Genomic DNA, 14,868 nt, shown 5'->3' on the forward strand with positions numbered 1-14,868 from the left:
CACACCTGGCTACCCCAGTAACATTCACCACAATATGCACAGTCTGCTTAACGGCAGCTGTAAAACATAGCGTTGTGTCATTCACAACGCACAGGTCATTGCATGTTGGTGTCACGGTCAAAATTGGGGTAATTCCAAACATTATCCAGAAACTACACAAGGGAGATGGCGCGTCAATGATCGCCCCCTACCGACAGACTCATGTCCACGTGCAGGCCGGTGCAGGGCCACCTTGTGCCACACAGGGGCAGCTGCCACTTAGGGGGGGGTCCTTCGATTGTTCGAGATGAGATTTGACACGAAACACCGAGTTGCTGGGGCAATTAGGCAAGCGACTTATGAGTGCAAATATGATGTTGGTAACGTAGTGAAAGCTTGGGAGCTTCATTGTCTCTCGCTCCTGCTGACAGATGTACCCAGCCCACAGCTCCACAGATACCGGCCGCTCCTCCTGTGCAGGTTCGGCTACGTACGGTGCGAAAGAAGTTCCAGATACACAGAGACTTACACACAGACCCACAGATTAGCATGGTTGGCTACGTACGGTGAGTAGCATGTTGCTACTCACAGTAGTTGAATACGGTTGGAAAGACGCTGCTAGAGACACACACAAAGACTGACAAGAGGGAGGTGGACAGACACAGACAAGAGCAACACAGAAAGAAAGATACAGAGACGACAGAGACACAGTCAGCGAGAGACACAGAGGGGAACAGAAACACAGATATGTTGAATCGAACAAACTTAACTCGCTCCATTGAAAGAGATTCCTGAATCTTTGCCCATCCCCGGAAGTCGTTCTAGTTTCTATTTATTTCATTGTGTGTGGTGTGTACGTGTAAGCAATGTGGGACATCGATGTACACGGATATGAACAAGATCAGTGGACAAGACGTCTTTCATTTATCGGTCTCTCCGCAAAACAAAGGAATTTTTTACGCAAAATATAAATCCCATGGCCTTCTGCGAGTCCATAATTACTGCAGCATTTATTCAGCGCAAGCCAACTATGAACCGGTTTTGGTGTACAATTTATGTTTAAAAATACGTGCACAACTTCCAGTCATTTTCATGCAGGGGGCGCTGCAAACCTACGCACCCCCTGCATGAACGACGGAGGCGCAGGGACAGACGTTCGATCTGCAGATGGCGGTCTTCTCGCACGGCCAGCTCTGTGTCGCCTCATCTCGATCCCGCGATCCCAACCAGGTGAAAGTCCGCATCGAACCGAACCCCCGGCAAGGCCATCTACTTCATGACAAGAGAAAATTCACACTAAATATCGTTTTCAATTAATAAGCTTTTAATGAAGAAATACAATTATCGAATTCAAAACATAATACAATTCAAAGTTGTTTCATTTTCAAACTTCAAAACGGAGCATCGGGTGCAGGTTACTTCCAAAACACACACTTTGTCCTAACATCACTTATTTAATGTTTGACCCTTATAGACAAAATGTTACATATACGCACACAATCAGCCAAGTATTCATTATAAATTATTGACAGGCATATTAACAAAATTTAATTACTGCACTGAAATATACTGCATCAGGTTACATCGTACTAACAAGAAGCTATTTTAAAACATACGCACCATCTGCTTAACAGTGTATGTACATTTTTGATTTAAAGCTTTCGTGACTGCAGGGGTTCATATTCTTGGTTGTTTCGGTAAAGTCACGTGAAAGGGAAAAAAATATAAAAAACATTAAAAATGTTCTTGCTGTGGTTTTCACACCTGATGATGATTGCTTGTGTTGCAGTCGAAACGTCGTCAGAATTTTTAAGTTTTATATTTTTATATTTTATTGTTTCCCTTCTACGTGACTTTACCGAAAGAAAGTGTATGCACAACATACTATTGCGCCATTCAAAACGAGTAGGCCATTGCATGCTAGCGTCTGGGTCAAAATTGATCAAATTCTAAACATTACCTTCAACGTGACTTTACCGAAAGAGCTAAGAATATGAATTACTGCAGTCACGAAAGCTTTAAATAAAAAAATTAACTACAAACTCCACAACTGAGATGCCACATCAACCATCACCCCCTACTGACAGGCACTTGTCCACATGCAGGCCGGTGCAGGGCCACCACCTTGTACCACACAGGGGCAGCTGCTACTTGGGGGTGCTCTTCGAGTTTTTGAGACGAGATACGATACAAAACTCCGAATTGCCAGAGGCGTTTAAGCAAGCACCATATAAATAGAATTATTAGAACATAGTGAATGCTTGGGAGCTTATTGGTTCTCGCTCCTGGTCAGAGATCTACCCAACCCACAGGTCCACAAGGACTGGCCGCTCTTACCCTGCAGGTTGAACCTAGGAATTGATTGTTCAACTTCACATTCTTGTCATTAAATGCCTGTGACAAAGGTGCATCAATTGGAGCGACATCGTCTCAAGCTTACACATCTACCGGGTCTCCATTTTACTTTGTATTGTCTCGGAGGAAGTCCACCCACACTTCCACTTCCACAAACTGCTGGGAGTTGCCTCGCTCTGCCTCACAGTCAGAATTCTCCTCCTGCTTCACGTTGCCTCCATCGATGTGAAGGTCCGACTTTGGAGTTGAATCTTCATCTTCACATTTTACCTTCACTTCTTCGCTCTTCACCATCACTTCTTCACACTTCACCTTCACCTCTTCATATTTCACCTCGATACCTTTAAAAGTGTCCAAGCTGGGTTTTTCTTCCGGTTCTTGTTTCATGAGGGATGGGCTCACTGCGGCACTTTGACTTTCACAAGCTGATTTCAGATTCCACTTCTTGTGGATCTTCTGATGCTTGCGAGTTCTCTGGTGTACATGAAGATTTGATGAACGTGCAAATGCCTTCCCACACACACTGCACTTGAAGGGTTTATCTCCCGTGTGTGTTCTCTGGTGTGCTACAAGAGCAGATGAAACTGAAAACGCCTTCCCACACACACTGCACTTAAAGGGTTTCTCTCCTGTGTGTGTTCTCTGGTGTTCTACAAGAGCAGATGACTGTGCACACGCCTTCCCACACACACTGCACTTGAAGGGTTTCTCTCCCGTGTGTGTTCTCCGGTGTGTTACAAGAGCAGATGAAACTGAAAACGCCTTCCCACACACACTGCACTTGAAGGGTTTCTCTCCTGTGTGTGTTCTCTGGTGTATTTGAAGATTTGATGAAACTGAACACGCCTTCCCACACACACTGCACTTGAAAGGTTTCTCTCCTGTGTGAGTTCTCTGGTGTTTTATAAGAGGAGATGAATCTGAAAACGCCTTCCCACACACACTGCACTTGAAGGGTTTCTCTCCTGTGTGAGTTCTCTGGTGTTTATTAAGAGGAGATGAATGTGAAAACGCCATCCCACACACACTGCACTTGAAGGGTTTCTCTCCCGTGTGTGTTCTCTGGTGTTTTTTAAGAGCAGATGAACGTGCAAACACCTTCCCACACACACTGCACTTGAAGGGTTTCTCTCCTGTGTGTATTCTCTGGTGCCGTGTCAAATTTCCAGTACGATCCGTGTTGTTTGCACCCTGTTCGCATTGTTGCCTTTTTGCACTGAGCCGCGCCGAGTGCCTTTGCTCCATCAGACAAATTCTGCAGAGGAAGCAACAGAGGAAGCGACAGCTGCAGATAGAAAAAGAATATCCACACCATCTACACGTCAGTTTCGATGCACAGAGGAATGCATATATACAGTAACACGTGACTAACACGTCTATACTTATTCATATATTCATGCTATAGTGAAAAAGTGTCCCAAATTCATCACACGGGCTGTTATGGCACACAATGAGAGGGCAAATGTCATAAACGTGCCTGAAAGCCCTAGTATCTTCAAAATGAATCTTAACCCAAAACTCCGAGCACACAATTTCGGCTGTCTGGCTTAAAAAGGAATATTTATGAAAGGCAAATTCAGCTGACATAGCAAAGGGTGTTGAAAATAATAATATTTGTGTTATGCAGAAATGCATAAATTAATGTTCAATCGCAACTTAAGAGGTGTGAAGCCAGGAACAGATGTCCTTGAATGCTGGGATGAACAGTTCTGACTTCAGCTGCACGTGTGCTGTGATAACTTCCTGACTCCATTCTTACAAAGAGTTGCAGAGAAAAACTAAAATAAACTGTTTTGATATAACCTCCGTGCTCAATAGAGTTAATAGAGTTTACTGCAAATACAAACTTGACCCTGTCACACACTCAGAGGTGGAGCCAGGATTTTCAGGTAGGAGGGGCAACCCCTTCAGCAATGAAAAATGATAGGAGTTGTTAGTAAGGAGTTGTTAGTAATTAAGGAGTTGTTAGTAAGGAGTTGTTAGTAAGGAGTTGTTATTAAGGAGCTGTTATTAAGTAAGGAGTTGTTACTAAGGACTTGTCCTATGCTTTTTATTCGACGCGTGTGATCGTCATCGCACTCACTGAAGGTGTTTGCCTTCAGGGAAGTCGTGTACTGTATACGCAACTGCACACAATTCTGTGAGTCGCTTGTAACTGCTTTGCCGTTACTTATTGCCAATTATGGACTCGGACTGTTGTCCTCTCATAGAGTCCCTGGCACGTAATAAAATGCCACACGGTGGCAGTGGGGGTCGCAAAATGCCGATTTATTTCATATATAAAAGGGATATGTGTGGATACGTGTGTCTGTTCGAAATGTTTAGCATACTTCCCAACATGCTACACACTTGATAATTGTTTTTTTACCCTTTTATCTGGCAACAAAACTGACACCTTTTTTCCAAGGAGTCATGTTTACATTGACCACAATACCTGCGGTCGAAACGCAAACAAAAAACAACTCTGATAATGTATGCACTGTCCTTTAAATTGATTGGTCCACACCCGAGACAGCTTTCTTTAGAGCCTCGTCTCACATGGTGTTGGACCAGAAGACGCCAAAAGGCGCACAACTCAAAGGCAATGCACCATCAGAGTATGAGAGCTCGGGTTAAGCATTTACACCATTGGAAACCTCATTTGCCAGTAACAAAATATAATTGTTTTTTTTTGCCAGATAAAAGGGTAAAAAAACAATTATCATATTTTTTTACTGGCAAATGAGGTTTCCAATGGTGTAAATGCTACACACTTGAAATTTGGCATGTGGGTAGGTTCCGTACTGTACACAATGTAAAAAGTATAAAAATAGACTTTTGTATTTGGGGGGGGGGTGGGGGAAATGACCATGGAGTGTGTGACGTCAACCGGCAACACACCTGAGTTAAGCGTTCTGCAAAGCTTAAGAGGTGTTAACAGCGTGCCGGGAGATTTTAGGTGGTGCTTTGCTCCTGGCCGATGAAGCCATTGGCTTCTCGGAGTTTCAATACATATCCGTGCGAAGAACGGGTACAACGGCTATTAAATATAAAGCAGAAATAGCATCTGTTTGTGTGAAGCACCAAAATCTATCCATCACTGAGCTCTGGCATCATGAAAATTTCACAGCTTATGCTGTCTGGAATTTCTAAATGAACGCGACTATTTTCAGCTCGCCACGTCATTCCCTTCTGGCGTGGCCAAAATCGACCTTGCGTAGAAGTGGATTAAGGTTAAATTTCCTTGAGTGAAAACATCCGATTAAGGGAACTTGATTTGTTTCGGCTTTTTTCTTTCTTGCAAGCATCACATTTTTTCAGGGGTTTTCAGTGAAAGACAAGGGAATATGAAATTTGAAATTTATCCAAGACAAGAATCCAAGTCCCGGGCGAAGCCAGGTAGTGAAGCTAGTTACTAATGAACCCCAATGATCCGATCGAAATTAGAGATTTCAATCGGACCATTGGGGGGGTACGTGCCACCCCACCCCCACTGGCTCCACCACTGTCACACACTGGCATGGTTCACAGGTGGTGGTGTGTCCAGACCCACGCCTGGCCACCTTCACCTGCTCAGTATTAATGGTTCCTCACTCCACCAAGTAATTCATTGAGGATAAATAAACACAGCTGAGGCTGCGTGTCTCTCTCTCTCTCCCCGTGGTCGCGTGGATTTCCTTCCCGATCCCCGGGTTTCCCCTCCATATGTAGAGAGTGAACACCGCCACGCGCCCAGAGTGAACACCGCCACGCGTCTAGAGTGAACACCGCCACGCGTCTAGAGTGAACACCACCACACATCTAGAGTGAACACCACCATGCGTCTAGAGTGAACACCGCCACGCGTCTAGAGTGAACACCGCCACGCATACAGAGTGAACACCGCCACGCGTCTAGAGTGAACACCGCCACGCGTCCAGAGTGAACACCGCCACGCGTCTAGAGTGAACACCGCCACGCGTCTAGAGTGAACACCGCCATGCATCTAGAGTGAACACCACCACGCGTCTAGAGTGAACACCACCACGCTGTTGACAAGCCCCACCTTGTTGTTGTTGTTGGCAGGTCGCTTCTGTAAACGAGAACGGACAGCAGCTCAATGCGGGCGTGGCCTGGTAAAAAAATAAAAATAAAACTGTGGATATTTAAAACAAAACAAAGTTACAAAGTAGCGAGCCAGGTGAAGAGAAATTTAAACTAAAGCAAGATACTCTTTGGTTCTTTCGGTAAAGCCACGTAGAAAAAAAATTAAATAAATTAAATTATAGTTTCAGTTTAATTTATTTGGTATAGCCCTGTGAGCCATTTGGCTCTTGAATCGGGTGCAACCGCAATAAACAAAAAACATGAACAAGAAAACATCTTGAAGTGACTATGTGACTCTGCAAACAGAAAACCCAGGGAAAAACAGCAAAATATTCCACAAAAAGCACCGTACACCATCGCCTTGTGCAAATAGCATACGACGTTTCGATTGCAACACAAGCAATCATCATCAGGTACAAGTGAAAGAGAAAACAAACCTAGTAAACTTAGAAACGTAATGCAATACAACACAGAGAGTCGACTAACGTAACAGTCAACAACACCCCACCTGGTTGATAACGTTCTTCCAAAGATTGCTCAATTTGAGAGAGAGACAAAACACAGACACGGAGACACATAGACAGAGAGAGATAACACAGAGACACACAGAGAGAGATACACGCATAGGCACACAGAGAAGCAACGCCTCTGTGTCGAGGCCTTAAATAGAGAGAGAGGGGGGGTAGAGAAATTAGCAAGTCAATGCAAGGCCGTAGCCATGGAGTCAACATTGGGGGGGACCAAATCTTCCAGGGGGTCTGGGAACCCCCCCCCAGATAAAAATGTAAATTTGAAAACTAATTTCATGCCATTTCCTGCATAAAATATTTAAAAACTTCACCAACACATGGGGTGGATTTTGTTTTATTTGATACAATAATGTCCAAGAGTGTATTGTATTACATTGCTCTGTTTTCACTTTTTTACCTTTTCTTGTTTCATAGTATGTAATGGCAGAGATTAGGGATTCATAAAGTACAAGGCAATCAAATAAACAGAAATCTATGGATTGATATATGAAGACAAGTCCAGATTTTGTGGCCAAGGTTTAGCAAATTGTCTTTTTATTAACATAGCATAGCAATTATTATTTTTTAAAATATTTTTTATAGAAATATATTGGGGGGGGGGGGGACATTTTGAGCATATTTGATTATTGGGGGGGGATGTGTGTCCCCCAATATATATTATAATTATTATAATATATTATAATTATGGCCTTGTGTCAATGAGAGATTTGGAGCTTTGGTGATTGCAGTAAATAATAATAACACGAGCGCACACACAGAGAGAGAAAGCACAATAATCAAACAAACTGAGTAAAATTTGGAAATGTAATCCAATGCAACACAGAGACTTGGTCAACACACAATTAACGCATAGCCAGGTTGATTATATTCCTCCAAAGATTGCTCAACTAAGCAAGCGAATCACATTCTTGCTTCTTTTGGTAAAATCACGTAGAAGGGAAATAATCAAATAAAATTCTCACGAAGTTTCGGCCACAACACAAGCAGCCTTCCTCAGGTGAAGAAACAAAACTGTCTGAAAGACATCGTCTTAATGAAAACTGCTAAGCGTGGCAGCGTCTTTTAAGCTGGGTGGGAGGAGGAGAGAGCCTAGACAAAGGAGTTTACATATCAACAGAATAATTTAGCATTGAAGTAGCTGTGTTAATGTGAGAGATTAGCAGGATGTTAAAGTCATAAATTAGCATGTAACTGGGAGATTAGCATGATGTTATAGTGAGGAATTAGCATGTAACTGGTCATGGAAGTGGCTATGTTAAAGTCAGAGTTTACATATCAACAGAGGCATTTAGTATATTGACGCTAAAGAACTGCAACTACCCAACTATCATACAATAAACCGATGTGAAAGAACTAAATATATACTACATCAATATAATCAATGTACTCAATATATTCTCCACTAAGCTGAGCTACTAACAATAAATCATTATACATTACACTTCTATGTCACAAAAATTGGTATAATATGCCTCCAACTAATCTTTATATTATAAACTGCCATTAGCAGACCCCAACATTGAATTATACAATGCGTTACTATACAATACCCTATACCTTAGATTATAAAAACATTAGACTTGTAATATTACACTGTATTATTTTACCAACCCTACTGTGTACCACACTGCTGTATATTCACTATACAATTACGATACTATATACTACCAAATAAATTATATTAAACATTAGACTGAAAGGTACTAAGAGATTATCAGGATGTTAAGGTGAGAAATTAGCATGTAACTGGTAGATTAGCGTCATGTTAATGTGAGGAATTAGCATGTAACTGGTCATGGAAGTGGCTATGTTAAAGTCAGAGTTTACATATCAACAGAGTCATTTAGTATATTAACGCTAAACAACTGCAACTACCCAACTATCATACAATAAACCGATGTGAAAGAACTAATTATAAACTACATCAATATAATCAATGTACTCGATATATTCTCCAATAAGTTGAGCTATTAACATTAAGTAACTGGGTATAAACTACAATATATAATGAATACCATATAGTAAACTGATAAAAAAAACTAAAATATAAACTACATCAATATTCTCAATATACTCTCCAATCAGCTGAGCTACTAACAATAAGTCACTATACGTTACAATTCCACGTCGGAAAAAGTGGCGGTTTATTTGTCCTCAACGTTAGCACCACGGAAAGCGGCGAGCTTTGTTCAGACGGACGAGTCCATCGATATTCGGAACGGAGGAGGGGAGAGAAACGGCCACGATGCACTGCTCTGTCCTGTGCTTCGTTACAACTATGTTATAAACTAGACTAGTAAACATTACAATATTATACCTGCTGGTGTGTCCACCTTTGTGTCTTGAGTTGGATTTGTGTCGCTGTGTTGTCTCTGCCTGCAGTTGTGTGCCTGGGGACCTCTAGGTGTGCGCTGCTGCGCATTGGATGCCTGACAACTGTGTGCCTGATAACTTGTATCATGCAAATCTGTGTCCCATTATCTGTGGACCTTGGCCCTCCTACATTGCTCGCCTTCTTAAAGCCTCGGGACAGATTTACTTTACTCCTTAACTGTGCGCGTGTCTCACCCACCCCCCACAAAGGTCTCTCTACGGTAAGTATTCTATCACTATCTTAAATTTCACACTTAACTTACGATTTAACAATCTTTGAAACAGCGAATTCAACCAAAAACATGTGTTAATTGTGTTTTAACCCACCGTTTGTGTTGCTTATTATAGTTTCAAATTTTTGCTAAACCCTGTTTGATTTAGTGTGATGTACCATCTCTCCGTGTCCCCTGATATATCGGTGTTAATTCCCCCTACTTAAGGTCTGTATATATCTGCGGTTATGCGTTTCCTCTGCCTGATGATGATTGGTTGTGTTGCGATCGATACGTCGTATGCTATTATATATTTTATTTAATTTTTTATTATTTCTACGTGACTTTACCGAAAAAACCAAGGAGTAATATTAGACTTGTAATATTACACTATGTATTATTCTACCAACCCTACTGTGTACCACACTGCTGTATATTCACTATACAATTACGAACACCACAACCACCACCACAACAACCAACCACAACCAACCACCACCACCACAACCACCACAACAACCACCACCACAACAACAACCACCACCACAACAACCACCACCACAACCACCACAACAACAACCACCACCACAACAACCACCACCACCACCACCACAACAACCACCACCACAACCACAACAACCACCACAACAACCACCACCACAACAACCACCACCACAACAACCACCACCACAACAACCACCACCACCACAACCGCGATGAGAATTTCTCACCTCGGATTTCAGTTCACACGCAAAGCGGCAGCTTCCTGTTTCCTCGTGACGTCACTTCCGGGGTACAAGACACTCTCCTCCCACACTGAAAAATAAAAAGAGATCCCACCAACAGCCTCGTCACACAAACCAACAAAATAATTTCTGATTCAACCGCATTAATTGATCAATCTAAACAGTTTTCGTTGAAACCTTCTGCTGCCAGGCCACCAAGATTATACGGCTTACCAAAAATACATAAAGTTGATACACCTCTTCGTCCCATAGTCTCTACTATCAGCTCCCCCACCTACAAACTAGCTCGTTTTTTGTCTGAAATCCTGCGTCCTTTCACTGGAAAGACCACCTCTGCGGTACAAAATTCTACTCACCTGATATCGACAATCAGGAGTATTTCCCTGTCCCCAGACGACCTGCTTGTCAGTTTTGATGTAGTTCCTTATTCACCAAGGTTCCTGTACCTGACACCATTGCAATCATTGAAGACTTGGTTCATCAAGGACTAAACACTGAGGTACCCCCCCTGGTGAGACACTGTTTAACCAATACATACTTCACTTGGAATGGAACTTTCTACAAACAAACTGAGGGCACCCCAATGGGCTCCCCCCTTTCTCCAGTTATAGCTAACATTTTCATGGAGAAATTTGAGACTGACGCCATCCAGACTGCCACTCTGCGCCCAACCTTATGGAAGAGGTACGTGGATGACACTTTTGTCATCTGGCCACATGGCCGGCCTGCTCTAGACCAATTCTTCGACCACATCAATTCCATACACTCAGCCATCAGATTTACCATGGAAGTCGAAATAGATGGCAAGATACCTTTTTTGGATGTCCTAATTAAAAAGAGACCTGATGGTTCAATGAGCCACTCTGTCTACAGGAAAGCTACCCATACGGATGCTTATCTGAAACCGGATTCCCACCACCATCCATCACAGAAGAATTCTCTCATCAAGACTCTGTATCATAGAGCCCAATGCATATCCGACCAGGAACACATAAGCAGTGAACTCAAGCACGTACACCAAGCTCTTAGGGCTAATGGTTACTCCGACTATACAATCCGCAAAGCTATCACTCAAACCATGAAGAAGAACCCTCTTGAGGAGCCTTTCAAAACCATCACTTTACCCTACATTGCGGGGATCACAAAAAAGATCTCCAAAATCTTGAATAAACACAAGATTCAGGTCCGTTTCAACACATTACATAAAATCCGTGATCTGGTTCCGTCTGTAAAAGATGTGATTCCGGACATACAATACCCTGGTGTCTACAAACTAAGTTGCCTCTGTGGTAGTAGTTACATTGGAGAAACCAAACGCCATGTCTCGGACCGCATTCGTGAACACAAAGCAGACCTTAAACACGGTAGGACCAACACCTCGGCCGTGGCAGATCATTGTTATAATTCAGTAGGCTCACATGCCATTGACTTTTCCAAGACAGAGGTTCTTTGTAAGCCATCTGGCTTCCATGAGAGATTCGTTCATGAGGCTATCCACATATACAAGCACAGAGACAATTTCAACCGAGAAGATGGATTCTATCTTAGCAATCATTGGAAAGATTTGATAAACCATTTCAGGTCTTAATTGATTGTTCACGCTTACAGTGGCTTTCAGACAGCATACATTATAAAAAATTTCGTCTCCCCCCTCCTCTTTTCAGAATATAGATGGACTAGTCCTAAATAAACTGCCAAATCGTTGCGCGTGGCGCTAACGTTTTTATAAATAAATAAATGCGCCGTTTAAAATTAAATTTATGCAAACCAACACACCTGAAGATGACCGTTTGTGTTATGGTCGAAACGTCGTGAGAATTTTTTTATTGTTTTATATATATTTTATTATTTTGTTGTTTCTCTTCAACGTGACTTTACCGAAAAAACTAAGAATATACATCAATATTATGAATAAACTCAATATACTCTCCAATCAGCTGAGCTACTAACAATAAGTCACTATACGTTACAATTCCACGTCGGAAAAAAGTGGCGGTTTATTTGTCCTCAACGTTAGCACCACGGAAAGCGGCGAGCTTTGTTCAGACGGACGAGTCCATCGATATTCGGAACGGAGAAAGGGAGAGAGAGAGAAAAACAGCCACGATGCGCTGTTCTGTCCTGTGCTGCGTTACAACTATGTTATAAACTAGACTACTATACATTACAATATTATACCTTACAATCTAAACTACACTGTATAATATCGTATACACAGCCCAGTTTAAGCTCTAACATTGTGCATTATATTGATATGCCTCCAACTAAACTTTTTTCTACATTACACGACTATACACCGTACTATACACTGCCATAGACAAACCCCACCATTGAATTATACAATGCGTTACTATACACTACCCTATACTTTAGACTATAATAATATTAGACTTGTAATATTACACTATGTATTACTCTACCAACCCTACTGTATACCACGCTGCTGTATATTCACTATACAATTACGATCACCACAACCACCACCACCACAACAACCACCACTACCACAACAACCACCACCACCACCACAACCACCACCACCACCACAACAACCACAACAACCACCACTACCACCACTACCACCACCACAACCACCTCCACCACAACAACCACCACTACCACAACAACAACCACCACCACCACCACCACCACAACAACCACAACAACACCACCACCACAACAACAACCACCACCACCACAACCACCACCACCACCACCACCACAACAACCACAACAACCACCACCACCACAACCACCACCACCACAACCACCACCACCACAACAACCACCACTACCACAACAACAACCACCACCACCACAACCACCACCACAACCACCACCACCACAACAACCACCACTACCACCACCACCACAACCACCACCACCACAACAACCACCACAACAACCACCACCACAACAACAACCACAATCACCACCACAACTACAACAACCACCACTACCACCACCACCACAACCACCACCACCACAACAACAACCAAAATCACCACCACAACAACCACAACAACAACCACCACAACAACAACCACAACAACAACCACCACAACCGCGATGAGAATTTCTCACCTCGGATTTCAATTCACACGCGACGCGGCAGCTTCCTGTTTCCTCGTGACGTCACTTCCGGGGTACAAGACACTCTCCTCCCACACCGAGCGGACGGCTTTAACGAACACATTATGTTAATGAGCGTGCAGTCACTGGGCGTAGCTTTGCCCAAATAAGGATTGGCACCGGAACAGAAATCGGCTGCGGCCGAACGGAGGTGACGTCACGCTCAAGAGAGCGGTGGTCGGGGGTGGCTGGCAGACGTCACTAGCGAGGGCCACCGCCCCCTGGCGTTTGACGCTGATGAGGTCACGTTGAGCGGTGACGTCAGAGAGCAGGGTCAGAGTTCAAGTTTATTGACAGAAGGGGAGCGGCAGTGACGTGATGAGCGCTGCGCTCCCGACCAGCCGAGTTCCATTCCCGCTCGTGGCCAACACCGCCAGTGACGATTTTCTGAACCGATCCTGAGCCTCCCCTAGGTCGACTCAGCCTCAAACGAGTACCCCGGTGTGGTGTGTAAACATCGCAACTAGGGAGACAAAGGCGGCCGGGCGTGGTGCTGACCACCCACCCCCTCGTGTGCCGTCCCACCCTTAATAGGTGCTCGCTAACAGCACTTTCCCCTACAGTCTGTCCAGGCTATACGGGGTATCTTTGTCTTTGTAGCACACCGGAGAACACACACGGGAGAGAAACCGTTTAAGTGCAGTGTGTGTGGGAAGGCCTTTTCAGCTTCATCTGCTTTTGTAACACACCAGAGAACACACACGGGAGAGAAACCCTTCAAGTGCAGTGTGTGTGGGAAGGCATTTTCACATTCATCAAATCTTCATGTACACCAGAGAACACAAAAGCTTCCGAAGATTCACAAGGAGAGGAGTCTGAAATCAGCTTGTGAAAGTCGAAGTGTCGCAATGAGCCCATCCCTCTTGAAACAACCGGAAGAAAATCCCAGCTTGGACACTTTTAAAGGTATCGAGGTGAAATATGAAGAGGTGAAAGTGAAATGTGAAGAAGTGATGGTGAAGGGCGAAGAAGTGAAGGTAAAATGTGAAGATGAAGATTCAACTCCAAAGTCGGACCTTCACATCGATGGAGGCAACGTGAAGCAGGAGGAGAATTCTGACTGTGAGGCAGAGCGAGGCAACTCCCAGCAGTTTGTGGAAGTGGAGGTGTGGGTAGACTTCCTTGACAATACAAAGTCAAATGGAGACCCGGTAGATGTGTAAGTCAGAGACGATGTCGCTCCAATAGATGCACCTTTGTCACAGGCCTTTAATGACAAGAATTAAGTTGAACACTCAATTCCTAGGTTCAACCTGCAGGCTAAGAGCAGCCAGTTCTTGAGGACCTGTGGGTTGGGTAGATCTCTAACCATGAGCGAGAGCCAATAAGCTCCCAAGCATTCACTATGTTCTAATAATTCCATTTATATGGTGCTTACTTAATCGCCTCTGGCAATTTGGAGTTTTGATCGTATCTCGTCTCAAACACTCGAAGAGCAGCCCCAAGTAGCAGCTGCCCCTGTGTGGCACAAGTTGG

At 43.5% G+C, this 14,868-nt stretch overlaps 1 protein-coding gene and 1 pseudogene across 2 annotated transcripts in view; both read right to left on the bottom strand.

The window, feature by feature from the left end:
• The window catches only part of LOC142923928 (uncharacterized), a 72,650-nt pseudogene that overhangs the window by 30,856 nt on the left and 26,926 nt on the right, over positions 1–14,868 (bottom strand).
• Positions 1,286–14,868, bottom strand: part of LOC142923922 (uncharacterized) — a 55,107-nt gene continuing 41,524 nt past the window's right edge. The window contains exons 2-3 of one of the 2 annotated variants that reach the window (XM_076064941.1): positions 6,359–6,425; positions 1,286–3,619 (exon numbers count right to left, since the gene is read on the bottom strand). In XM_076064941.1, coding sequence (XP_075921056.1) covers positions 2,440–3,579 — 1,140 coding nt within the window. In that variant the 5' untranslated portion in view covers positions 3,580–3,619; positions 6,359–6,425 and the 3' untranslated portion in view covers positions 1,286–2,439. The remainder of the gene's footprint in view (positions 3,620–6,358; positions 6,426–14,868) is intronic. The other variant, XM_076064940.1, reaches the window with a different exon arrangement.

This window comes from Petromyzon marinus, unplaced genomic scaffold (assembly GCF_048934315.1).
Source record: "Petromyzon marinus isolate PM22_M1 ecotype Great Lakes invasive population unplaced genomic scaffold, UKy_Petmar_22M1.pri1.0 PM_Scaffold_9, whole genome shotgun sequence".
In the NCBI taxonomy this organism is placed as follows: Eukaryota; Metazoa; Chordata; class Hyperoartia; order Petromyzontiformes; family Petromyzontidae; genus Petromyzon; species Petromyzon marinus.